This window comes from Microcaecilia unicolor, chromosome 8, assembly GCF_901765095.1.
Source record: "Microcaecilia unicolor chromosome 8, aMicUni1.1, whole genome shotgun sequence".
Lineage (NCBI taxonomy): Eukaryota > Metazoa > Chordata > Amphibia > Gymnophiona > Siphonopidae > Microcaecilia > Microcaecilia unicolor.
In genome coordinates this window covers 173,406,004-173,431,863 of record NC_044038.1, presented here as the reverse complement: position 1 = coordinate 173,431,863, position 25,860 = coordinate 173,406,004, and the positions used below count along the sequence as shown (strand labels likewise).

General features: G+C 46.6%; 1 protein-coding gene across 1 annotated transcript in view; it reads right to left on the bottom strand.

Annotated features, from left to right (window-relative positions):
• RAD50 (RAD50 double strand break repair protein) overlaps positions 1 to 22,351 on the bottom strand; it is a 99,964-nt gene extending 77,613 nt beyond the window's left edge. Inside the window, exons 1-6 of the mRNA XM_030212157.1 lie at positions 22,323 to 22,351; positions 12,454 to 12,642; positions 11,929 to 12,012; positions 7,604 to 7,755; positions 5,707 to 5,892; positions 4,155 to 4,359 (exon numbers count right to left, since the gene is read on the bottom strand). Coding sequence (XP_030068017.1) covers positions 4,155 to 4,359; positions 5,707 to 5,892; positions 7,604 to 7,755; positions 11,929 to 12,012; positions 12,454 to 12,582 — 756 coding nt within the window. The 5' untranslated portion in view covers positions 12,583 to 12,642; positions 22,323 to 22,351. The remainder of the gene's footprint in view (positions 1 to 4,154; positions 4,360 to 5,706; positions 5,893 to 7,603; positions 7,756 to 11,928; positions 12,013 to 12,453; positions 12,643 to 22,322) is intronic.
• Positions 22,352 to 25,860: the final 3,509 nt, after the last annotated feature.

The following is a 25,860-nucleotide window of genomic DNA, read 5'->3' as shown; positions in this document are numbered from 1 at the left end:
GTTATGAGAGGCCACCTTTGGTGAAAAAATTTTAACCTCCCTCCGACCGGCAGATCGTCCGGTACGGACACTTGTAGGGCGGCTATGTTCCCGTGGATCCAGTCAAAAGCCCGTCCCCGGCTTTTGCTGTGGAGGCGCAGGGGGCTGCTTAGGCGCACGCTGTTGACGAGAACGAGCGCGCTGGGGCTGTCCCTGTGCCTGACGAGGCCTTCGGGCCGGCTGGTTGTACCTACGCTTTGCAAAAGAATAGGGTGCAGCCTGCCGTGCCCGGGAAAAACGCCCACCCGTGGGGGCGGGTGCTGAAGGCGCCCGGTGGGAGAGCTTGTCGAGAGCGGTTTCCCGCTGATGCAGTTGGTCCACCATCTGCTCGACCTTCTCACCGAAAATGTTATCCCCCCGGCAAGGGACGTCAGCCAGTCTCTGCTGGGTGCGGTTGTCCAGGTCAGAGGCACGCAGCCATGAGAGCCTGCGCATCACTATACCTTGGGCCGCAGCACGAGATGCCACGTCACAGGTGTCAAGAATCCCCCTGGACAGGAACTTTCTGCACGCCTTCAGCTGCCTGACCACCTCCTGATAAGGCCTGGACTGCTCCGGCGGGAGCTTATCGACCAGGTCCGCCAGCTGTTGCACATTGGTCCGCATGTGGATGCTCATATAGAGCAGGTAAGATTGGATGCGGGTCACGAGCATGGAGGATTGGTAGGCCTTCCTCCCAAATGAGTCCAGAGTGCGAGACTCCCGCCCCGGGGGCGCCGAGGCGGTATCCCTCGAACTCCGTGCCCTCTTGAGAGCAGAATCCACGACCGCTGAGTCATGGGGCAACTGGGGCCGCATGAGCTCTGGGTCAGAGTGGATCCTGTACTGGGACTCTGCTTTCTTGGGAATGGTGGGATTAGTTAGTGGTCGCACCCAGTTCCGGAGCAGCGTCTCCTTCAGGACATTGTGCAGCGGTACCGTGGAGGACTCTCTAGGTGGTGATGGATAGTCGAGGACCTCGAGCATCTCGGCCCTCGGCTCTTCCACAGAGACCACGGGAAAGGGAATGCTTATAGACATATCCCGCACAAAGGAGGCAAAGGAGAGACTCTCAGGAGGTGAGAGCTTCCTCTCCGGTGACGGCGTGGGGTCCGAGGGAAGGCCTGTAGACTCCTCGGAGGAGAAATATCTCGGGTCCTCCTCTTCCCCCCACGAGTCCTCGTCCTCGGTATCGGACATTAGCTCATGTAGCTGAGTCCGGTACCGGGCCCGGCTCGACGTCGAGGCACCGAGGTCTCGGTGTCGTCGAGCGGCGGACTCCCGCGCCGGCGGGGACGGAGCTCCCTCCATCGACGTCGACGGGGACTCCACCTGCGTGGCTGTCGAGACCGGCACCGCAAGCGGCGGCGGTGTCGACTGCCCCGGCGCCGGGCTAGAGCTCGCCGGCGCCACAGTCATCGGCGCCGAGGGCGCAAGCACCCCCGGCGCCGGCACAGCCTGGCGCATCAGCCCTTCCAGGATCCCCGGAAGGATGGCTCTGAGGCACTCGTCCAGGCCCGCTGCCGGGAAAGGCGGTGGGGCCGGTAAGGGTGTCGGTGCCGGAAGCTGCTGGGGGCCAGGAGACGGCACCGAGGTGCCGGAACCCCGACGCGTCGGTACCTCCACCACCGACGGAGATCTCTCCTCTCTGCGATGACGCTTCGGCGTCGACTCCTCTTCAGGGTGCACCGAGGGCTCCCGGTGACGGCGCTTCTTGTCTTTTTTCCGGTGCACGTCACCGGTGCCGGAGGGCATGGAGGAGGAGGAGGTCGATCCCCCTCGGTCTCGGGGTACCGGGTCCGACAGGGTTCGGTCCCGTGGCTCACGAGTTGAGGGAGTGACCGGGGCCGACTGCCCACGCGGTCTCTCTACCCCACTCTCGCCGGCGGACCGGCGGGCCGACGGGACCTGTTCTCCTGGGGTCGCTGCCATCGGTGCCGATGTCTCGGGCATCGATACCGGTACCGAAGACCCGGCCTTCGATACCGATGCCGTCGAGGTCGACGTCGAGGGGCCGGCGCAAGTTCCAAAAAGACGGTCCCGCAGAACTTGCCTCGCAACCTGAGTCCGTTTCCGGAGACCGAGACACAAAACGCACGACTTGAGATTGTGCTCCGGCCCGAGGCACCAAGCGTGGGTGTCGGTCTGCGAGATCGGCCGGCCGCAGCGACCACACTTTTTAAATCCACTCGGGACCTTCGAGGACATCGACGGAAAAATCGCGTCGGCGAAGTCAAAGTCGGCAATGGTGGCTAAAATCACACCACGAAAATTGTAACCGACCGAGCGGCCACTAGGCCGCAACGAGGCGTCCCCGCTAGAAAGCGAGGGAAAAGAAGGAGCGCGTGCTCCACACGCGCAAAATTCTTTTTTTTTTTTTTTTTTTATAAAAGAAAAAGAAGAAGAAGAAGAGGCCGAACAGGCCAAAAGCGACGATCCGCGTAAACGCGGTCGAAAAATCCGGCGGCTGAAACGAGAGAGAGGGGAAAACACAACTCTCTCAGTCGCGGAAAAAAAGTAACTGGCGGGAGCGGTCGCGCACGGGCGGGAAGACGGCCGCGCATGCGCGGTGGGCGTGCCCTGCGTGCTGACCGTCCCGCGAAGCTTATTTCCGGTTGGTGGGGGCTGCCGCGGACGTCACCCAGTCGTGAGAACAAGCAGCCTGCTTGTCCTCGGAGAAAATCTGTTTTCTTATTGGGTACTCGGGAAGTAGTTGTTCGGGGAGGAGGTGGAGTACGGTGTTCCGAAGTCATAGAAGAGAGGGAGGGAGGATTTGGAGGGCGGTGTTTGTAGTAGAGAGGGAGTTATGCGGGTGCGTTTTGGGGAGGAGGGTGTGTGAGGGGGGGCTGTGGCCGGTTGATGTGGTCTTCTGTTCAGTTTTGATGGGCGTTGGTTTTTATTCCGTGGTTGTGGGGAAGTGGTTTGGGGGGGGGGGGGGGGTTGTTGCATGTGTGTGGGTGTGGGGATTAACCTGTTGTCTCCGAAAGTGCTGATGCCCTTTTTCTTTCTTCCTGTGAAGTTTTTTTTGCGCCGTTTGCGTTAAAAAAAAAAATGTTGTAGGTGACGTTGGCTCGCACTGCTGTGCTGTGATTGGGCACTGTTGTTGGTGATGCAACCATAGGTGTGATACGTTATCATGTCAGCAGATTGATACAGGAGCACGAATGCTTCAAGGTTTTTGTCCACGCTGCCAGCTTCAGAACGTTGGAGGTGTGTTTTATTATATAGAATGTTTTGTAAACCTGCTTTGATGGTGCTCCAGTAAACAGTGTATCAAACTCTTGAATAAACTTGGAAAACATTTTCTCATTCAAAATGTTCTAAATTCAGATGTAGAGGAAAAGGTGTGTGTAGAAGGGAGGGGAGGCAAACAAATGCCCTTTCCCTTGGATTTCCATTGCATTCCAGGGGTTATGAAATATAGAAGGACATTTTCAATATGATGTCTAAATCCGATTCTGGATGTTTTGCTAAAAAAAGTCCAAAAATTAAGAGGTGAACATAGAGATTTTCAAACCAGAAAAATGTCCAAATCCCACCCCCGACATGCCCCCTTGTGATTTGGACACACTGCATAGAAAAACATCTTTAAAAAATGGGTTTCAAAAATAACATTTTAGACAAAAAAAATGTCCATTTTCTGCTTTGTGCCGCTTTTTTCTTTTTCGAAAATGATGATAGTGAAGCATCATGAGTCACACCCAATGATCACCGAGAAAGAGAGAGTTACATTTTACATGTTATAAAAACCCCACTGTACCATTCTTCCACCAGGTCCCTCCAGCTGCAAAACCATATAATCTCACCCTATTGCAAATGCAGTCACCTCTAAAAACAGGACAAGCAGTGGAAACAGGGACAAAAGCTGGGCCTCTATTTTTGTGGGGTTGAAAGCCAGACCTACAGTTTATAGTTTATTTAAATTTGATATACTGCTTATCCACAAAAGTGATCACAGAATAGATGTTGCCTATTATTTACTTATACTATTCACACAAGAATGACTCTGAGCTGTGCATCACCTTGAGTGGTCATTTGACTGGAAGGACGATGCAGACATTTTTTTAAAAGGATCTGTAGAACAGAATCTCTAACTAAAAATACATTTAAAGGCAAATTACGAAGAAATACAGAACCTTGAGAGGATCCAGCTGATTTTCAATAGACTTGACATGCTCTTTGGATGCAGCCAATTGAACTTCCTTGTCATGGAGCTGGTCCTGGATTTCCTGTGCTTTGGCTCGGTTCTGTTTCAGATATTTCAGCTCTGTCTGACACTCTCTGACCTTTTGGCCTTGCTTCTGACGTACTTGACGTAGGGTTTCCAAAGCTTTAATGTACCTTGTGAAGAAAAGAAAGCTTTCTCAATTTAGTCAGGATCAAGAAAGGTCAATTGTGGCTGTCACCACTAGGGGGCCTCAATTTTCTTTAGAAAGAAGAGCTCCACAGCATGCTGATATAAAAAAAAAAAAAAAAAATCAAAAAACAGCTTGTGATTTAGATGATCCAAAGTGGTGGTTCCCAACTCAGCCCTCATAAGCCACCCAATCTGGTTTTCAGGATATCCACAATGAATATGCATGACAGATTTGCATACAATATAGGCAGTAAATACAATTCTAAGTCATGGATATTCTGAAAACTAGACTGGCTGGGTGTACCCTACTGGGCTTAGAATCCTTGATCTGTAGTCATGTGGCATTATGGGATAAACTACTTGGTAACACAACAGAACTGGGTCCAATAGGTTTTCCAAGATTCTCCTCTATGGCAGCATTACAAAATGCCTTCAAAAGAACACAGATTTCAGGGCTGCGTCAAATGGCTCAGTAACAGTGTTGTGCACTGCCATGCAAGAGATGTGTGTTCAACTGCTCAGTCCAGCTTTCACTCGTAGAAATCAGCCAGGACAGGGGATATTGTATAGGTAGGATTCACAGATCCTGATGCTGCTGCTTGGGTGCCAGACTCACTCAGGAATAAGATCCATGTGTACTGAGGTCTGGAGGGAGCTATGGTCTCTGGCCCCTAACCGATGACAGAGGAGGGTTAAAAATCTCCAGGCAGTTGTCAGTGAAGACTTATGGTGCTGTCTCTCTGTTCCTGAGAAATGGCCAGTTCAGAATGAACCTCTCCTTCCCTCCCTCCACCAAACACTCAAAATTCAAATAAAAGTGTGCAGAAAACATTTTTAAAATATGGACACAGTAATTCTGGGAAGAAATGAGATAAATGACAAAAATGGGTATGCAACACCCAAGGGTTTGGAGATTGCCTTTGTGAAGGAGTAGCTTAGTGGTTAGTGTAGCAGCCTGAGAACCAGAGGAACTGGGTTCAATTCCTACTGCAGCTCCTTGAGACTCTGGGAAGTCATTTAACCCTTCCATTGCCTCCGGTACAATTTAGTATTCTGTGGTACTCTGTAACCATAGAAAGGCAGTATAACAAATCCCATCCCCTTTCCCTTTGAGGCCATCCATTCCCCTCCCTTACTTTTCCTGATGCACTTACTTGCAGAACTAACTGCAAAAAGAAGGACAACAAATGTCTTAGGATGCTGGGAGTTCAAAATCCAGAACAGGTCAAAAATCTCCCATTTCTACAAAGGATGCCAGGCATGACAACATCAGGAGTTTTCCCAGCCTACCCTTCTAAAATAAGTGTTGGTTTCAGGGACTGGTTACAAACCTTGTAGCTGAAAAGATTTCATCAAACTTTAACTTCAGCTGCCTTCCCTCACTTAAGGGCCAGTTAGAATCTTCTTGATGACAGAAAATGACATTATTAAGCACGGATGTGGAGACACCAAGGGAGCTGATCATTTCTCGATCTAATTCTGCACATTTGGTGCTTAGGCTTACTTTCTCTCCATGTCTACAGAGAAGAAAAAGAAAGAAAGGAGAACACAAGAGGTAGACTTAGTGGATTATCAATTTAAAACTTCTTTTCACAGATATTTATGAAATGCATTTTCAGCCAAGTTCCAATGTTAAAATGCAGATTACAGCTGTATGATGAGAAGGTAATTTGGCAAAGCAGCATTGCTACACATGACTTCCTTATGGGGTCAGAGGGACCAGGAGACCAAGATTCAGATCCTTCTGCCACGTCACACTGGGCCTGGTAATTTCCCCCAATTCTATCATCCTGCATGCTCAGTTATGTGCCTAAGGGCCTTTTTTATCAAGCTGCGCTAGCGGTTTCCACATGGCAATGCCAACGGAGTCCATTCAAAGTGAATGGGCTTTGTTGGCATTGCCTCACCAGGAACCACTAGCACAGCCTGAGAAAAGAAGTCCTGTTAATTGACAAATTAGCTGCTAATTGGCACTAACAACCAAGTATCTGTGATAATTGGTACTAATTTGCAGTTACATGCTTAACTACACTTAGCTGGTATTCTGTACTCTTAGCTGAAAATTTTACAGTGACAATTGAGTTGTATAGTGCCATCCCTGCGGTTCCAACACTCATATCACTCAGGAAGACATCAGCAAAAAGATATAGATGTGATGGCAAGAGCATCTAATAATCGCATTTCCCTGGTGTTCTCTCCTCCACTGAGGCCCCAATGATCAAAGGTAAATGCAAGCACTAGAAGCCACTAGTGCTGGATTAGCAATTGTATTTACCAGTGCTCAATGATCAGAGGGGTCTGGGACGGCAAACAACGCCTGCGCCAGGGAATACCCATATGATCAGAGCATAGAAGACTCCTTTATATGGTAGGAAAGCCCCGCCCAGCGCATCCCAGGATGCACTGGGCAGGGCACCACCATTTTGGAGGCAGAGCTGAAAGGAGGAGAGTGCTACTTCTCCTCCCTTTGAAGGTACAAGGGGGTTTGGCAGGTGGGGGTAGAGTTGCTGACTGGGTTACCATGGACATTTTTAGGGTGGGAGGGTGGGTGGGGGTACAGTTGTGTTGGGGGGGTTAGGGGGCAGGAGGTCCACCAGACTCCAGCCCCCCACCCCATGCTCCTTGAGTTGGGGAGGGGAAGGGCCACTGGGCCACGAGGGAAACTTGTCCGGGAGGGGGGGTTAGGTGAACCTCCAGCCCCTTGCATGCAGGGGGACCTCCTGTTTGACAGGCCCTGGCTTTTTTTTTTTTTTTTGACAGCCCACACCTGTCAAACAATTTCTGCAGGAGGACTGTGCCCTGGGCGCATACCCAGGCACAATCCTCCTGCAGAAGTCCCCCGATGATCAAAACTAATAGAATGCATAAATCTGCATGCTATTAGTTTTGATCACGAGGGCTTTAACCCCCCATGCTGTTCTGGCACTAACTTTCCAGCGTTGTTTGGAACAGCACACAGGATTTGATCATCGGGGTTTTAGTAAGGAAAGAAAAATTAAGGAAAAAGGAAGTTCAGTAATTTTGCTTCATTTAACCACTGCCTGAAACATGAACTTGAAAGGAAGAAAAGCAGCAAATTTTGGATTTATCAAGATCACAACACTATTGCCTACATGATGGGTTTTTATTTTTGTAGTTTTCCCATTCACTTTCTTTTGTTTCGCACTAAATGGAGAAATGCATAACTGAGGATAATTTTATAAGTGACTTGCCCATGATGAAGCTTACTTTAATCTGGTGATCACTCCTTCCAGTGTTTTAAATTCAGTTTTCTTGCCTTTCTGGGTACAGACCATGGATCTCTGCACAGCCACAACCTCACCATTGACATTTCGGAACTGCAGGCGGATCTGGGCTCTAACATCTGTCTCGTGGGCAACCTGGATCAACAACAACAACATACCTTAACTAAAAAACTTCTAAACAGGAGCTTGCTTGGTATATTTTATTCTGAACATAACTTTTACCCAGGACATATGGTTTCCCGTGAAGCCCAAAATGTGGTGTACAAAATTCGACCTTATTGAAAACACTAAGGGCTCTGTTTACTAAGGTGTGCTAGCATTTTTTGCACGCTAACGCTAGAGACACCCATATATTCCTATGGGTGTCTCTAGCGTTAGCATGCATTAAAAATGATAGCAAGCCTATAGCATGGCTTAGTAAACAGGGCCCTTAGAATTATATTTCCCCAGTAGCTATAAATTCAACCTTCTGCTTGTCTACAGAAAATGAGCCTTACAGGCTTATTTTCAAAAGAGAAGGGCGCCCATCTTTCGACACAAATCGGGAGATGGGCATCCTTCTCCCAGGGTCACCCAAGTCGGCATAATCGAAAGCTGACTTTGGGTGTCCTCAACTGCTTTCCGTCGCGGGGACGACCAAAGTACACAGGGGCGTGTCGGAAGCATAGCGAAGGTGGGACTGGGGTGTGCTTAACACATGGGTGTCCTCGGCTAATAATGGAAAAAAGAAGAGCATCCCTGATGAGCACTTGGCTGACTTTAATTGGCCTATTTTTTCTTGCGTCCAAGCCTCAAAAAGGTGCCCGAACTGACCAGATGACCACCGGAGGGAATCGGGGATGACCTCCCCTTACTCCCTCAGTGGTCACTAACCCCCTCCCATCCTAAAAAAAAAAAAAAAATTTAAATATTTTTTACCAGCCTCTATGCCAGCCTCAAATGTCATACCCAGCACCCCGACAGCAGTATGCAGGTCCCTGGAGCAGTTTTAGTGGGTGCAGTGCACTTCAGGCAGGCGGATCCAGGCCCATACACCCCCCCACCTGTTACACTTGTGGTGGTAAATGTGAGCCCTTCAAAACCCACCACAAACCCACTGTACCCATATGTAGGTGCCCCCCTTCACCCCTTAGGGCTATGGTAGTGGTGTACAGTTGTGGAGAGTGGGTTTTGGGGGGCTCAGAACACAAGGTAAGGGAGCTATGCACCTGGAGCAATTTATGAAGTCCACTGCAGTGCCCCCTAGGGTGCCCGGTTGGTGTCCTGGCATGTGAGGGGGACCAGTGCACTACGAATGCTGGCCTCTCCCATGACCAAATGGCTTGGATTTGGTCGTTTCTGAGATGGGCGTCCTCAGTTTCCATTATGGCAGAAAATTGGGGACGACCATCTATAAGGTCGACCTAAATTTTGCGATTTGGGTGTCCCCGACCATATTATCGAAACGAAAGATGGACACCCATCTTGTTTCGATAATATGGGTTACCCCACCCCTTCGCCGGGACGTCCTCAGGAAAACTTGGGCGCCCCTTTCGATTATGCCCCTCTTAGTGACCTAATACTGCACAGCTCCGTATATAGAAACATCACTGACATCCCCAAGATATGACCCAGTTTTCATCATTTATCCTCAAGGCTAGTTTTTTTGGCAGCTATTACTCAAGGGTGCTGTCTTTGTCCACCTCGGAGCCGCGGATGTGGGGGGCTGGACTCAGGAGACAGAGACCTCCAGGTATGAACCCGTAAGGCGCAAGAGCTCAACTGGGAGCCACCCAACTGGACAAAGAGCTTACAATTCAGAACCTGGAGCTGCGAGCTATGATCATCCACCCACTGGAGACAGAAAATACTGAAAAGCTGTGGAGCCTCATACAGCTTATATCGACACCTTGATTCAGTGTTTTCTATCTCTACTTGCTGGTTGGTGTTCATAACTAACCACAGGTTCTGGAATAGTGGGAAAGACACTATGGATACATGATTGATCTAAGCGGTTTACGTAAAAAACACTCATTAAGATCCATTTGCTATATATATATATATATATATATATATATATATATATATATATATATATATATATGTAAATATTGTACTCATGGCCGCCAATTGAACACCACGCGGACAGTTAGCTCCGGCAGACTTGTCTGAATCGGGCTGAAACCCGGACAAATTTTGGCCGGAGACCTCAGTGAATAGTGTGAGAAATCGATCTAAAACAATCTAAAACCTGTTGACGATAATTGGTCCTCACAAGACCGACTCATCCAGGAGTGGACTGGAGTGAACACTGTTGACCACACTATACTCCTGGATACACTGTCCTCGCTTGGATTCCAGGGCCCTGTTCTTTCCTGGTTCTCCTCTTACCTCTCACTCTGGTGGATCCTCTTCAACTTCCATCCCGCTTTCAGTTGGTGTGCCTCAGGGTTCTGTCCTTTGACCCCTCCTTTTCTCCATATATACCTCTTCCCTTGGTACCCTGATTTCATCCCATGGCTTTCAATACTATCTTTACGCTGATGACTCTCAGATCTACATCTCCACCTCTGAAATCTCAACCTCAATCCAGGACAAATTTTCAGCCTGCTTGTCCGACATTGCTGCTTGGATGTCTCAACGCCATCTAAAGCTAAACAAGACCAAAACTGAACTTCTCATTTTTCCCCCTAAACTCACCTCCCCTCTTCCCCCTTTCTCTATCTCTGTTAATGGCTCTCACATCCTCCCTGTCTCCTCGGCTCGTAATCTTTGATTCCTCTCTCTCCTTCTCTGCACATATCCAACAGATCGCCAAAACCTGTCGTTTCTTTATCTACAACATTAGCAAAATTCGCCCCTTCCTTTCTGAATATGCTACTTCTCACTGGTCTTCCGCTCAGTCATCTGTCTCCTCTTCAATCTATCCAAAATTCTGCGGCACGACTTATTTTCCACCAGAATCATTATACCCACACTAGCCCACTCCTCAAGTCACTTCACTGGCTCCCTGTCCGCTTCCGCATACAGTTTAAACTTCTTGTACTGACCTTTAAATGCATCCACTCTGCAGCCCCCCATTACCTCTCCACTCTCATCTCTCCCTACATTCCTCCCCGTGAACTCCGCTAACTGGACAAATCTCTCTTGTCGTCCCCCTTCTCCTTCACTGCTAACTCCAGGCTTCGTTCCTTTTCTCTTGCGGCACCTTATGCCTGGAATAGACTTCCTGGACCTATGCGTCTAGCTCCATCTCTACCTGTTTTCAAATCTATGCTAAAAACCCACCTTTTCACTGCTGCTTTTAGCTCCTAGCCACTGCTGAAAACTCACCTTTTTCACTGCTGCTTTTAGCTCCTAACCACTACTCAATTACTTTCTCCTTGTCCCTTCCTTCCTTCTCACCCATTACTTCCCTCCTTCTCACCCATTACTTCCCTCACCAGTAACTGTCTTGTCTGTCTGTATTATTTAGATTGTAAACTCTTTTGTGCAGGGACTGTCTCTTTGTGTCAGGTGTTCAGCGCTGCATGCATCTGGTAGCGCTATACAAATGCTAATAATAATTATATATATATATATATATATATATATATATATATATATATATATATATATATATATATATATATATATAAAATATCAACATATGTTTCTCAATTGTACAATTAGACCCATGATTACACTACCAGCCTCCCCCTCCCTTCAAAAAAAAAAAAGTCACCATGCAGCTGGCAGTCCCTGACCCTCTCCCAAACCATAAATAAACTATGTCCCTACCCACTTCTAAGTTTGGCAGCTATAGGGCCAAAAACACATCAAAACAAAAGCTACTAACTCACCCTCCTCAGCTGAATGCAGCACAGAACAATCATCATTTCAATATTTTTCAAAATAATAGGTAGGCTTTTAATTAGCCTAAGCAAGGACACTATTCCAAAGTTTTGGCACAATGTAAACAAACCTTCTTCACCAGATTCATGCACATCTGGAGCCCACAGCAACTCCATTTAACCACAACAGTGAGGAAGAGTACAACATTATGTATGACAGAGAGCCATCCTGAAAAATAGCAGAGCTGAATGCTTCACATAGTAGCAAAGTTATAGCCATGGCTATTTTCTCTTAATATACCACCTTTCCTGCGAACATTGCAAGGCAGTTAACAAGGATCCTCCAGCACATATTTCAGATGTATCTTTCATGGTAGATATTCCTCATTTCTGTCTCTCTGAATACACCCAAATTAGGCACTTTGTAAAACATATATGATGAGCTTAGGGAATGTCATTTTATCTGTACCATTTCTACTAAAAATAATTACAATACCTTTGGATCATGAACAAATGTGTTTCCTTTGGTGCCTGGTGGGAAATCTCCAGTGGTGACATATTTCAAGCACTCAATAATGGTCTGGGTAAAAAGAATGAAATGAAATAGGTGTTAATATGAAGCAATATGCTGCCCGATGCAGAACCTGTGATCTACATTCATATATCAATCCAATATGCCGACAGGTCAGCTGCCTTCGACCTAGCTGAACATAATCTTTTGATAAAGATATACTTACTAAAGTCAGGGCCAGTCCTGAGCGGAGACAGCAGCAGGCTGTTAGGTTGCTCAGGGACATCAGTTCTGCCTCACCTCCCACACAGAAACCATGTACCAGTTGCCCTGGGCATCTTTACAGCTTACTGCTGGTATCATCACCACAGAGCGTTGCCAGAAAGTATAAGGCCAGGGGACACCAGGAGAGGAGGGGTGTTTGGGGACATTAAGAGAAAAGGCATATGTGCCCTAATTTGGTAATTGTGAAAAACAAAGACAGAAATACTCTCTCTGAGAAAGACTTACTGTTTTCCCGGCACCATTCGGCCCCACTAAAATTGTCAGGGGAGTAAAGAATGTAATAATTTGCTTGTGTTTGTCTTCTATTCCAAAACTCCGCACTCCAAGGATGCTCATTTTATCTATTTTAGACATTTTTGGCGAATATTTTTCTTCACTTCCAATCTAACAACAATCATTCAAATTTAATTTGCCCTAAAATACAAATACATAGATAGATATTCTAGTCAAGCTTTATATAAAGAATTGTTTTACCCTCGTAACAGTGAAAATCATTGCAAAATTCTTTTACTTTAAAAGCTTTAAAAAAATCCATTCTGCTTCCCTAACTTCAGAAATAACAGCACCCCATTTCCCATTTATAGTTATCTTCTATGGAACGTGACATTAGGGGATTATTTTCAAACAAATCAGTATGTGTAAGTGCCGATAAGGCATGTTATTTACCTTAGGCTTAGTATATAAAAGGGCTCATTTTCAAAGTACTTAGACTTACAAAGTTCCATAGGTACTATGTAACTTTGTAAGTCTATGTGCTTTGAAAATAAGCATCAAACATATAAACGGCAAGTGACCGACTCACCTGCAAATGCGCAGTAGAGACTTCCCTCTCTGTTCCGCCCTTGCATCAAGACGTGATGATGTCAGAGGGCAGAACAGAGAGGGAAACGGAGTCGGAGTCACTGTCGGACGCTGCCGCCTTGAAATGAACATCGTGCGCACCAACCTCCACCCTCCCCCTCCATCCCCGCCGCCGCTCCCGCCCTCCTCCGTATCGGGCCACCTGCACTGACCTGACAGCACCTCTCACCTCCATGTGGAAGCGCTGCAGGCAGCAGCAGAGCGATCTGCTGCTGCCTGCAGCGCTTTCACACGGAGGTGAGAGGCGCTGTCAGGTCAGTGCAGGGGGACCGGCACGGAGGGGGGAGGGAGCGGCGGCGAGGAGGGTAGCTGGAAATCTCGCCCGTTTTAACGGGCTTAACGGCTACTCATTTAATATGGGCCTTATGGTAAACAACATGTCTGAATAGCATACGCATGTGCTCTTGATAAATGACTCCCCAAATATACTAATCCAGTGGTTCCTAAACTTGTATGTCTGTACAGCTGTTCATGATCTAGTGCTAGATTTGCATGAGGTGGAGGCAGTGCATGCAAATCTGTCTCATGAATATTCATTGTGGATATCCTGAAAATCTGACTGGCTGGGGTGCCTCCAGGACCAGGTCTGGGAACCAGTGTACAAATCTAACCAGATTTCTGCTACAAACAAGATTTGTAAACATGAAACGCTACTTAGTTCCCTTCTCTGCCCACTTTCATCATGTGAAATTCTGAGCAACAAGCACATTACTAAACATTAAATTACTCTTTCCATATAGAAAATTAGCAAGAAAAGAAACTGGCTGATGATCACAGGATGTAATGGCAATAACATGTAAGAGAGGCATAAAACCACCAGAGTATATCACAGCCAAAAGAAGCAGTGGCAATGAAAAATGGCAGGGTGGCTTCTTTTACAAAGTCACGCTGGTGATTCCCTAGTGGCAAATGAGTGGAAGCCCATAGGAATTAAATGAGCTTCCTCTCATTTGCCAATCAAATCAGTAGCGGAGCTTTGTAAAAGAGGCCCACAGAGCAATGTCGAACGGGCACATTTTAAATAGTTTGTGTACCACAAAAATACACATGGAAGTGACAATGTCTATTTAGGGCATGATTTTAAAACCAACATACAGGGACACATGTCTACAGGCCACAGAATGGTGAAAATCACATGTGCAAATACCCATACAACTGAAGGGACAAATACATGTGGAAAGTGTGGAAAAATAAAGAAATATATGTGTAACCATCCCAACTGCGAGGTACAAGTAGAGTATGAAATTCCATGTAAGACACTGGGAAACTGTTCATGTTGCATCGGCATAGTAGAAAACTACTGTATTTCCATCCTACAAAGCTAAAAAGTCTTGGATTATCACGCACAATCCTTCAAAAAAATGAAAATAGTGCTGTCCTTAACAAATACAAGGTCAAACAGATTGATCCGTTCAGAATCTTAAACTGACAAAATAGATTGTAAATAGCAATAAAACTTCCTCTCCCCACTTTGAATAGATAATTGTTACTCAAAAATGCTGCTTAAAACACTATAAAAACGTTAAAAAAATTGTGTGTTCCAATGATGATGATGACATCATTGGAATGGGAGAGGGCTGTAAAACCATGCCAATGTATTTCAAAAACTCAAAATTGAATATGGAGAGATTATTATCAAAAATAAACTGCAGATTTAAGGTAAAGTTCTGTTAAAAAAGCAAAATACTAAATAATTACATCAAATAAATAATTAATATATTGAACAAATAAACAAACACCTATCATAATGATATCAAACAAAGCGTACAACACATATGCCCCTGGATTCTATACAGTGCGACTTAAGATGTGCACATAAATTTGGTCATATTCTGGATTTGTGCGTGCAGCTTAGTTAACAAGACAATCAGTGCCAGTGATTGCCAATTAACAAGCAATTGACACTAATTGCCATTAATTAGCATTCACATGTACAACAGTAAGCATATTCTGTAACGTGATGTGCATAAATTCTAAGTTGCATAGTTGAAAAGGAGGCATGAAATGGGAGGGTCATGGGCGTTTCTAAAATCTACAGGCCTCTTTTATAAAGCTGCGCTACTGATTCCTATGGGCTTCCTTTCACTTGGCGTGCAGGAATCGATAGCACGGCTTTGTAAAGGAAGCCCTATGTGTGTTGTTATGGAATACACCTGGTTCGCACATAATTTAGGCATCGGGATTTACACCAAGTTTTATTTGGTTTAACTGCCCATTACTAAATTTAGTCGCAAGAAGCAGTGCTTGGCGTATTCTATATACTGTGCTGAAATGTAGGCTTATTCTATAAATTAAGGTGTACTTTATAGAATACACTTAGGAAAGGGTCAGTATTGGAACCCTTATCAACTTTTATAGATGTATTCCTGAGACCATTAGTCCCACAGATTCCACACGTTATCAATATTCTGGAAGATATTGAAGTAAGAGAGGGTACAGACCTTGCCACAATGAACATTGTGTAGCTTTACACTAATATCCTCCAAACTGAAGCTTTGAATATCATAAGAGAATTGCTGCAACACAGATCACTACACTTGAGCATACCGATAGAAATCATTTTGGAATTAGCTACTCTGGCCCTGAGAGAAAACTATTTTTATTTTGAGGGACAATTTTTCAAACAGATAAAAAAGGTACAGCAATGGGGGCCACTATGGCCCCATGTTGCCAACTTTGAAGATAAATTCTTAATAGATAACCCATGCAAAGATCACATTAAATTATGGAGAAGGTATATAGATGATGTTCTAATCTCGGAAGGAAGTAAAGATGCATTATCATCATTTCATAATTGGCTAATACTAAAGATGCTAACTTAAATTTGAGCTCAATTACAGTGAGGAGGAGGTTCCTTTCCTGGATATAATTATACACATATTAACGGCAAATTGATGACAGATTTATATCATAAACCTACAGACACCAATAAAATGTTACACTTTGATAGCCAAGACAACAATTTTGCTTATTTTATCAGCTGAGAGGACATCATGCTCAATTGAACATATACATCTTAAACAAAATTAAACCTCAAATGCCCAGGGGAGGATCATAAACTTTCACCACATCCCTCCAATAGTGCTACTATCACTGGTTTCAGCTTAAACCGGGAAAAAAGGGGTAGTAGAAAATAACTCCACAACAAACAGGAGAAAAAAACTACTACTAAAAGAAAAAAACACACACACACACACACAAAAAACCAAACAAACGGTATCTATACCAATGAACAGTCTATAGCACAATCTGCCCTCAGTCCAAAAAAGTACACTTTGATAGCAGCCATAGCAAGCCTCTAGAACCCCCCCCCCCCCCACACACACACACATTACCCTACAGCCAATTTTTAAGAGTCAAAAGGATTGGCTCATAGCAGGAAGACTTCAAGCGACAAACCATGATAATAAGTAAAAGATTCAGGGATAGGGGATACCTCAATAGACATATTAGAGAATGACAAGATAGATCAAAATAGAGTAGTGTGCACCATACTGTCTGATCGTTTATTTCAATGAGATTATTAAAATATTAGGAAAACATTGGCACATGATACAAGCAATACCAGAATTTGCGGATAGAGATTTATTAGTGGTTTTTAAGAGATACAGAAATCTTAAAGATATCTTGGCACTATCAGCACTACCTATATAATCCTATATAATAAATCGCACCTCCAACGTTCTGAAGCTGACAGCATGGACAAAAACCTTGAAGCATTCATGCTCCTGTTTCCATCTCCTGACATGATGATGTCTCGCACCTACAGCAGCGTCACCAACTACTGTGCCCAATCACAGCACAGCAGCGCGAGTCAACGTCACCTACAACGTATTTGAAAAAAAGAAACTGCCAACGGCACAAAAAAAACCTTCAGAAGAAGAAAGAAAAAGGGCATCAGCACTTTCGGAGACAACGACCCTCCTCTCCCCCTGCAGCCACCCATGTCCAGCGACCCTCCCCTCCCCTCCTGCCCCCCCCTGAGCGCATCACCCAAGCCCCTCCGCCCCGGCGCATCACCCAAGCCCCTACCCCCCCCTCGGCGCATCACCCAAGCAGAGACGACAGCCAATGCCAGATGGCTGTCTACGGAGCCATGTTTCAGGTTTAAAATCTTTTTTTTTTTGCTTTTTTCTTTTTGTACTGACCGCTGCTGCTCAACAGGAGAAGCAGCAGCAGCGGCCGGACAGCATTAGTATTGGCAGCTGTGGGTGGCGAGGGGTTGATGTGCCGGGGGGGGGGGGGGGGGTAGGGGCTTGGGTGATGCGCCGGGGCGGAGGGGCTTGGGTGATGCGCCCAGGGGGGGCAGGATGGGAGGGGAGGGTTGCTGGACATGGGTGGCTGCAGGGGGAGAGGAGGGTCGCTGGACATGGATGGCTGCAGGGGGGGGGCAGGGAAGAGAGAGGTGGGGAGGGGGTCCTGAGACCAGATGGGTGGCTGCAGGGGGGGGCAGGAGAGACAGAAAGGATGCTGCAGGGGGGGCAGGGGAGAGGAGGGTCACTGGACATGGGTGGCTGCAGGGGGGGCAGGGGAGAGAAGTGGGTCGCTGGACATGGGTGGCTACAGGGGAGGCAAGAGGAAAGGAGAGGAGGGTCGTTGGACATGGGTGGCTGCAGGGGAGCAGGGGAGAGGAGGGTCGCTGGACATGGGTGGCTGCAGGGGGGGGCAGGGGAGAGAGGAGGGCCGCTGCACATGCGTGGCTGCAGGGGGAGAGGAGGGTTGGTGGGGAGGGGGTCCTGAGATCAGATGGGTGGCTGCAGGGGGGCAGGGGAGACAGGAGGGACGCTGCAGGGGGAGAGGAGGGTTGATGGACAAGGGTGGCTGCAGGGGGAGAGGAGGGTTGGTGGACATGGGTAGCTGTAGGGGGGGCAGTGGAGAGGAGGGTTGCTGGACATGGGTGGCTGCAGGGGGGGCAGGGGAGCGAGGAGGGATGCTGCACATACGTGGCTGCAGGGGGAGAAGAGGGTCGCTGGACATGGGTGGCTGCAGGGGGGACAGGAGGATTGCTGCACATGGGTGGGTGCAGGGGGGCAGGGGAGAGGGAGGGGGGTCCTCAGACCAGTCACTCACTCTGTCTCTCACATACACTCTCTCTGACACACTCTCTATCACACTCTCTCTGTCACACACACACACACACACAGTCTTTATCTCTTTGTCCCTCTCTCTCACACACATTCTCTCAAACACACACACTCCAAGGAAAACCTTGCTAGCGCCCGTTTCATTTGGGTCCGAAACGGGCCTTTTTTACTAGTATCTGAATAAAAAGAAAACTGGGCTAGGATACCACCCATGAAACAATTGTTCAGTTAATCTTAAGACTAGGGGCCCTGTTTACTAAGACGTACTTGCAAGTGCGCTAGCATTTTTAGCGCATGCTAAAAATTAGCGTTCGCTAACACTACAGGCACCCATATATTCCTATGAGTGTCTCTAGCATTAGCGTACACTAAAAACGCTAGCGCACCTTAGTAAACAGAGCCCTGAGACCCCCTTTTACTAAGGCGTGCTCATGTTTTTAGCGCACACTAAAATTGGGTGCGTGCTAAAGGTTAGAGCCACAAATGCATTCCTATGGGTGTCTCTAACGTTTAGCGCGTGCCCAATTTTAGCACACACATATGATTGTAAAGCAACACAGATTTGAGGAACTAATGCTTAATGCAATCCATAAATTAAGACAGCATTGGAGGGGGGATGATATAAATTGTTTACTCATACAGAGAGAACAAAGGTTCATTTTTAAATATTATACAGTGGGGCTCATTTTCAAAGCACTTACTCTTACGAAGTTCAATAGGTTCCTATGTAACTTTGTAAGTCTAAGTGCTTTGAAAATACACCTCTGTGTCAAACGGTCTTAATATGGAATACGACCTGTCAATTTTTTTATGATTGAATTGTGATAAAAGGGATACATACATTTTGAGGTAAAAGATGGGCAAACATGCATCTAACTCTTTAAGGGGTCCATTTACCAAGCCGTGCTAAAAAGGGGCTGGCGCTGGTGTCAGTGCGTGGGTTTTCTGCACGCTGTGGCCACTTTTAGCATGATGGTAAAATGGCTGCCTTGCCATATTTTTTTGTAATAGCCACATGCTTATTTCCCCATTAGAGTGGCCCATTACTGCAGGAGCATTTACTACCCATGTGCAATGCCTCCCGCTCTGGAAAATAAAAAATATTTTCCAGCTTGTTTAGGGGGTCTTTTACAAAGGCGCGCTGGCATTTTTAGTGCACAATGATTAGCACGCACTAAACGCTTGAGATGTTCATACTTCACTAGCATTTAGGACACGCTAAAAATGCTAGGCCTACCGCGCCTTAGTAAAAGGGCTCCTTAATGATATCATATTATAAATTATGTGTGTTGTATCTTTTTGTTGGATAACACTATGATAGGTGTTTATTTGATGCAATTATTTATTATTTTATTTGTTCATTGGAGGCTTTTATTATCTATGTGTGCTGATTTTACATGCATGTCCATTTTTACATAAGTATTGCCACACTGGGCCAGACCAAAGGTCCATCAAGCCCAACATCCTGTTTCCAACAGTGGCCAATCCAGGTCACAAATACCTGGCAAGATCGCAAAAAAGTTCAATACATTTTATGCTGCCCATCCCAGAAACAAGCAGTGGATTTTCCCTAACTCATTTTAATAATGGTCTATGGACATTTCCTTTAGAAAGCCGTCCAAAATTTTTAAAACCCCACTAAGCCAACCGCCCTTACCACATTGTCTGACAACAAATTCCAGAGTTTAATTACACGTTGAGTGAAGAAAAATTTTCTCTGATTTGTTTTAAATTTACTACTTTGTAGCTTCATCGCATGCATCTAGCAATCTAGTCCTAGTATTTTTGGAAAGAGTAAACAAACGATTCATGTCTACCCATTTCACTCCACTCATTATTTTATAGACCTCTATCATCTTTCCTTAGCCGTATTTTCTCCAAGTTGAAGAGCCCTAGATGCTTCAGCATTTCCTCATTGGGAATTCGTCCCATCCCCTTTATCATTTTCATCGCCTTTCTCTGTACCTTTTCTAATTCCACTATATCTTTTTTGAGATGCAGTGACCAGAATTGAACACAATATTCAAAGTGCGGTTGCACCATAGACAGTTACAAAGGCATTATAACGTCCTTGTGTTTGTTTTCCATGCATTTCTTAATAATACCTAACATTCTATTTGCTTTCTTAGCCGCCGCAGCACACTGAGCAGAGGGTTTCAACGTATCATCAATGCCGCCGCCGAGATTCCTTTCTTGGTCGGTGACTCCTAATGTGGAACCTTGCATTAAATAGCTATAATTTGGGTTCCTCTTTCCCACATGCAACACTTTGCACTTGCTCACAATAAACGTCATCTGCCATTTAGAAGCCCAGTCTCGTAAGGTCCTCTTGCAATTTTTCACAATCCTATTGAGAATGCCCATTAAGTTTTTAATGCAAATTTACCTTAAATCAGCAGTTTATTTTTGATAGTAGAATCCCCCTATTCAATTTTGAGTCTTTCAAATACACTAGCATGGTTTTAGAGCCTTTTCCCATTCCAATGACATCATCATCACCATCATTAGAATGCATACAAAATAGATGCCTGGAACACATAGGGCCTTGTTTACTATGGTGTGCAAGCGGTTTTTGCACATATAAAAATGAGCATGCGCTGTTTAAGCACCCATAGAAATATTATGGGCATTTACACTGTGTGCGAGGAAAACGCTAATGCACCTCTAGCATGGCTTAGTGAACAGGGCCCATAATTTTTCAACTTTCTTTTTGTGGTTTTTAGTGCTTTAAGCAGTGTTTTTGAATAAATATTAGCAATTCAAGGTGGAGCGAAGATGTTTTATTAATATTTACAATCAGTTTTGTCAGTTTCAATCCATTTGAATCTTTTAAGAACAGCACTATTGTCATTCTTTGAAGGATTATGCTTGATAATCCAAGACTTTTTAGCTTTATTAGTAAGTCTGAATAACAATTGGATTGATATATTTTTTGCAGTTTAAAAAGTGCTCTTTATATGAATAATCTTTGATCTCTGGCTGGCAGCATATTTATGTATTTGTTCATGCTTCTATCCCAATTATCCAAAAACAAGTTTCGGTTCAATGTGGCTTACATTTAACAATTATTGGAAATTACATTGATGCTTTACAGTTACAAAGGTGTGTGGCACAGTGTTAATGAGTTAAAGCCAGCAGTGCCAGACAATAGGTAGAATAAGAAATGTTAATTTAAAATTAAGATCGGCCATAAGGTCTCCCTCCCGAAACAGGATAACTTGTGATGCAGAACTTATCAGCTCTAAGTCCAGCATAATGATATAAACGTTTTCATCCCTTTGACAGGACAGGATGATTTATAGCACTGGTACAGGATAGAGATGAGCTAGTTCTGCACCTAGGAACCAAATGATGGAACCCTTATCACCCAAAATAAGAAATATACAGGAATATAATAGATTCTGCAAAATCCTGAACTCGTTCCTATTCAAACAAACCCTCACAAAGAATGACCATGTCTCAAACAACTAATTATTATCTGAATTGGTTATTACTCTGTTTATCATTAACTTTCTCTTTGCTTCATGTACAATTTTTCATTCATAACAGATTTTCTAAATGTTAAACATCCATAATTATCCCAGTATGTCTGATATTGTATTGTAAAATTGGATTCTTACAATACATTACTTTCTTATGCATTATTCTTTGTTAGTATCCTATACTGTTTATTTTAAGCCACATTGAACTCAAACTTGTTTGGGATAATGTGGGATATAAAAACAAATAAATAAACCACTCTAGTTATTATTCTGAAAGTATTGGCCGTTTCAGCCATTGTTATTTGTATTTGAAAATTCATTTAACAATTTTTGAAATGAAAAAAAAAATACAACATAAGATCTTATAATCTGTATACTTTATCATTTTTGCTACTGGGAACATAACTTCTAATTGGAAAATTAGAGCTCATCTGAAATGCAATAGCAAATGTATGAGGCCAGACCAACTTTTTCTGGGGCGGGCAACCCCCCAGCGATGGGTAGGGCAGGGCTGGAGATCCGGTGGGTTTCCAGCCCCCCCCTCAGCAGGTCCCAGGAGGGTGACCTCCCCACAGCGACGGGAAGCCTGGAGGTCCACTGAGCCTCCGGTCCCCCCCGACGACCTCCCCACCCCTGCCTTGTGGGTGAAGGAGGGAGGGTAACCTACCTCCCTACTCTTCCTGTGACGCCACGCCGCAATATGGCGGCGCCCAGCTTTGCCCAGTGTATCCTGGGATGCGCTGGGCGGGGCTGGTGTATAGCGCCGCCCAGAGCATCCCAGGATACACTGAGCAAGGCTGGGCGCCGCCATTGCAGTTTAGCGTTGCTTGCAGCACAGAATGAGGAAGGAGGCAGGCCACCCTCCCTCCTTCAACCCACAAGACGGGGGGGATCGTCATGGGGGACCGGCCGCCCACCCACGACGTTGATGGATGGACGGTCGCACACTTCGCTGGGGTGGGGGATATGGATGGTCGCCCACTACGCTGGGGGGGGGGGGGGGAGGGAATGAATGGTTGTCCACTACCCTGGGGGGGGGGGATGGATGGTCGCCCACTACACTGGGGGGGATGGATGGTCGCCCACTTCACTGGGGTGGTGGGGGGGATGGATGGTCACCCACCACGCTGGGGGGGGGGGGGGGGATGGATGGTCGCCCACCACCACCACCACGCTGGGGAAGGGGAATGGATGGTCATCCACCATGCTGGGTGGTGGGGATGGTTGGTCGCCCACCACCACGCTGGGGGGGGGGGAATTGGTGGTCACCCACCACGCTGGGGGGTGAGGGAGAGGAATAGAATGGATGGTCGCTCACCACGCTTGGGGGGGGATGGATGGATGGTCACCCACTATGCTGGGGGGGGGGGGGAATGGATGGATGGTCACCCACCACGCTGGGGGGGGAGGGAAAGGATGGTTGGTCGCCCACTAGGCCACCAGGGACTTGTTGAGGGGAGTTAGGGTGAGCTGGAGACCCACCAGATCTCCAGCCCTCCCTGAACCTTTGGGGGGGGGGGGGGGGGTGGCTGGTTGGTCGGTCACCCACTAGGCCACCAGGGACTTTGTTGAGGGGACTTAGGGGTCTGGAGACCCGACCGGATCTCCAGCCCCCCCTGAACCTGGGGGGGCGGACCGGAGGTCCGCTGGACCTCCAGCCCCCCCCCCCCCTTTGCTATCAGGTTTGCTGTTGGGGGGGAGTGGGGCCCTGTCAGCATGCAAATGTGTGCTGGACAGGGCTTACCATTCCTCAATGATCTGCAAACCCTAATGCCAGCTCGGAGCTGGCGTAGGGTTGTACCGCAGCCAGCGACCTGATCTTTGGCACGCTGGCCACTGATCATTGGGGATGAATATGTTTAGCATGCATTTGCATGCTAGTTGCGTTCAGAGCCCTCAAGCACGTTGTTTCACGCGCTCAAGGGTTCTGATCATGGGGCGGTAGCAAACACCAGCGCTAGTATGGCGCTAACAGCCTCTAGCGCCAATGTTTGCTTCTGATCATCCCCCTGTTGGTGATTTTAAAGACGTTTGAAGGTAGGAGGGAAGTGGGGGATGGACAGATGTCAGACCGGGAGTGGAGGTTTGGATTAGAGAGAGATACTGCGGTCACGTGTCGGCTGTTGAGCGTCTGTTCCTCCGTTTTTCCTCTCACTGCACTGAGAGATGGCAAATACTACTACTTAACATTTCTAGAGCGCTACTAGGGTTACGCAGCGTTGTACAAAATAAACAAAAAAGGACGGTCCCTGCTCAAATGAGCTTACAATCTAAAGAACGAAATGTCAAGTTGGGCAGTCTAGATTTCCTGGGTAGAGGTGTAGAGGTTAGGTGCCGAAGGCGACATTGAAGAGGTGGGCTTTAAGCAGAGGTTTGAAAATGGGGAGGGAGGGGGGCTGACGTATGGGCTCGGGGAGTTTGTTCCACGCGTGGGGTGAGGCGAGGCAGAAAGGGCGGAGTCTGGAGTTGGCGGTGGTGGAGAAGGGTACTGAAAGGAGGGATTTGTCTTGAGAGCGGAGGTTACGGGTAGGAACGTAAGGGGAGATGAGGGTTGAGAGGTAAGGAGGGGCAGCAGATCGAGTACATTTGTAGGTTAGTAGCAGAAGCTTGAATTGAATGCGGTACCTGATCGGAAGCCAATGAAGTGACTTGAGGAGAGGGGTGATGTGAGTGTATCGGTTCAGGCGGAAGATAAGACGTGCAGCAGAGTTCTGAATGGACTGAAGGGGGGATAGGTGGCTAAGTGGGAGACCAGTGAGGAGTAGGTTGCAGTAGTCAAGGCGAGAGGTAACGAGAGAGTGGATGAGAGTTCGGGTGGTGTGCTCAGAGAGGAAAGGGCGGATTTTGCTAATGTTATAGAGGAAGAAGCGACAGGTCTTGGCTATCTGCTGGATGTGCGTAGAGGAGAGGGAGGAGTCAAAGATGACACCAAGGTTGCGGGCAGATGAGACGGGGACGATGAGGGTGTTATCAACTGAGATAGAGAGTGGAGGTAGAGGAGAAGTGGGTTTGGGTGGGAAGACAAGAAGTTCGGTCTTGGCCATGTTTAGTTTCAGGTGGCGGTTGGAATCCAGGCAGCAATGTCGGATAAGCAGGCCGATACTTGGCTTGGGTTTCCGCAGTGATGTCAGGTGTGGAGAGATAAAGCTGGGTGTCGTCAGCATAAAGATGATACTGGAAGCCATGAGACGAGATCAGGGAGCCCAGGGAAGAGGTGTAGATAGAGAAAAGAAGGGGTCCGGTTTCGACCTTGGTTTGGAGGGAGGGCGCAGGACCCGTCCTTGAAAAATCCTAAGGCAATGATTCCCAAACCAAATCCTAAGGCAATGATTCCCAAACCTGGTCCTGGAGGCACCCCAGCCAGTCATGTTTTCAGGATATCCACAATGACAATCCTTGAGAGATATTTGCATGCACTCTGTCCATTGCATGCAAATCCCACTAATGAAAATTAATTGTGGATATGCTGAAAACCTGACTGGCTGGGGTGCCTCTAGGACCCGCTAGGTCCAGAGCTGCAGTTTGGTAAAGGTGTAAAGGGTAGTGTGAGCCTGCGAGGCATCTCCTGCTTTCCTGCATTGTACTCAAGTATGCATGGACTTGCACCTACATTGTACCTTCCCACACTTAGAAGTCCTTTTACTAAGGCACGCTGATGATTGTAACTACTATGCAGCCATGTAGCATTTGCAGCCTGCTAATTCCCTTAGGACCCCTTTTACGAAGCTGTGGCAAAAGCGTCGGCACGTGTTTTTGATGCGCACTGAGGCCCTCTTTTACGGCAGCGGTTAAAAGGCAGGTCTTTGGTTTTTATCAGGAAATGACCATGCAGTTTCTGAACGACCATTTCGGAGGGAGCACCTAACCCCAGGTGGCGGTATGGGCTCCCGTGTTTAACTGGCAGTAACTGGGCAGCACACAGCACTGCCTGATTACCGCCAGGTACACTCTGGCGCTACAAAATTAAATGAATTTTTGTAGCGCCGGAAATGATGGCGCACTAGTAAGAGGAGCCTTCTGTTATTATGTAAGCCAGGTCGAACCAAACATGCTTTGGATAATGCAGGATATAAAAACAAATAAATGAAATGAAAGTGGTTTACATAGAAAGATATAACAAAATCAAGGGGAGAAAAGAACAGTTTCCTTCCTTGACTTTTTCACTCACAAGTGTAATCGGGTCAGTCAGAACTTAAGACATCATG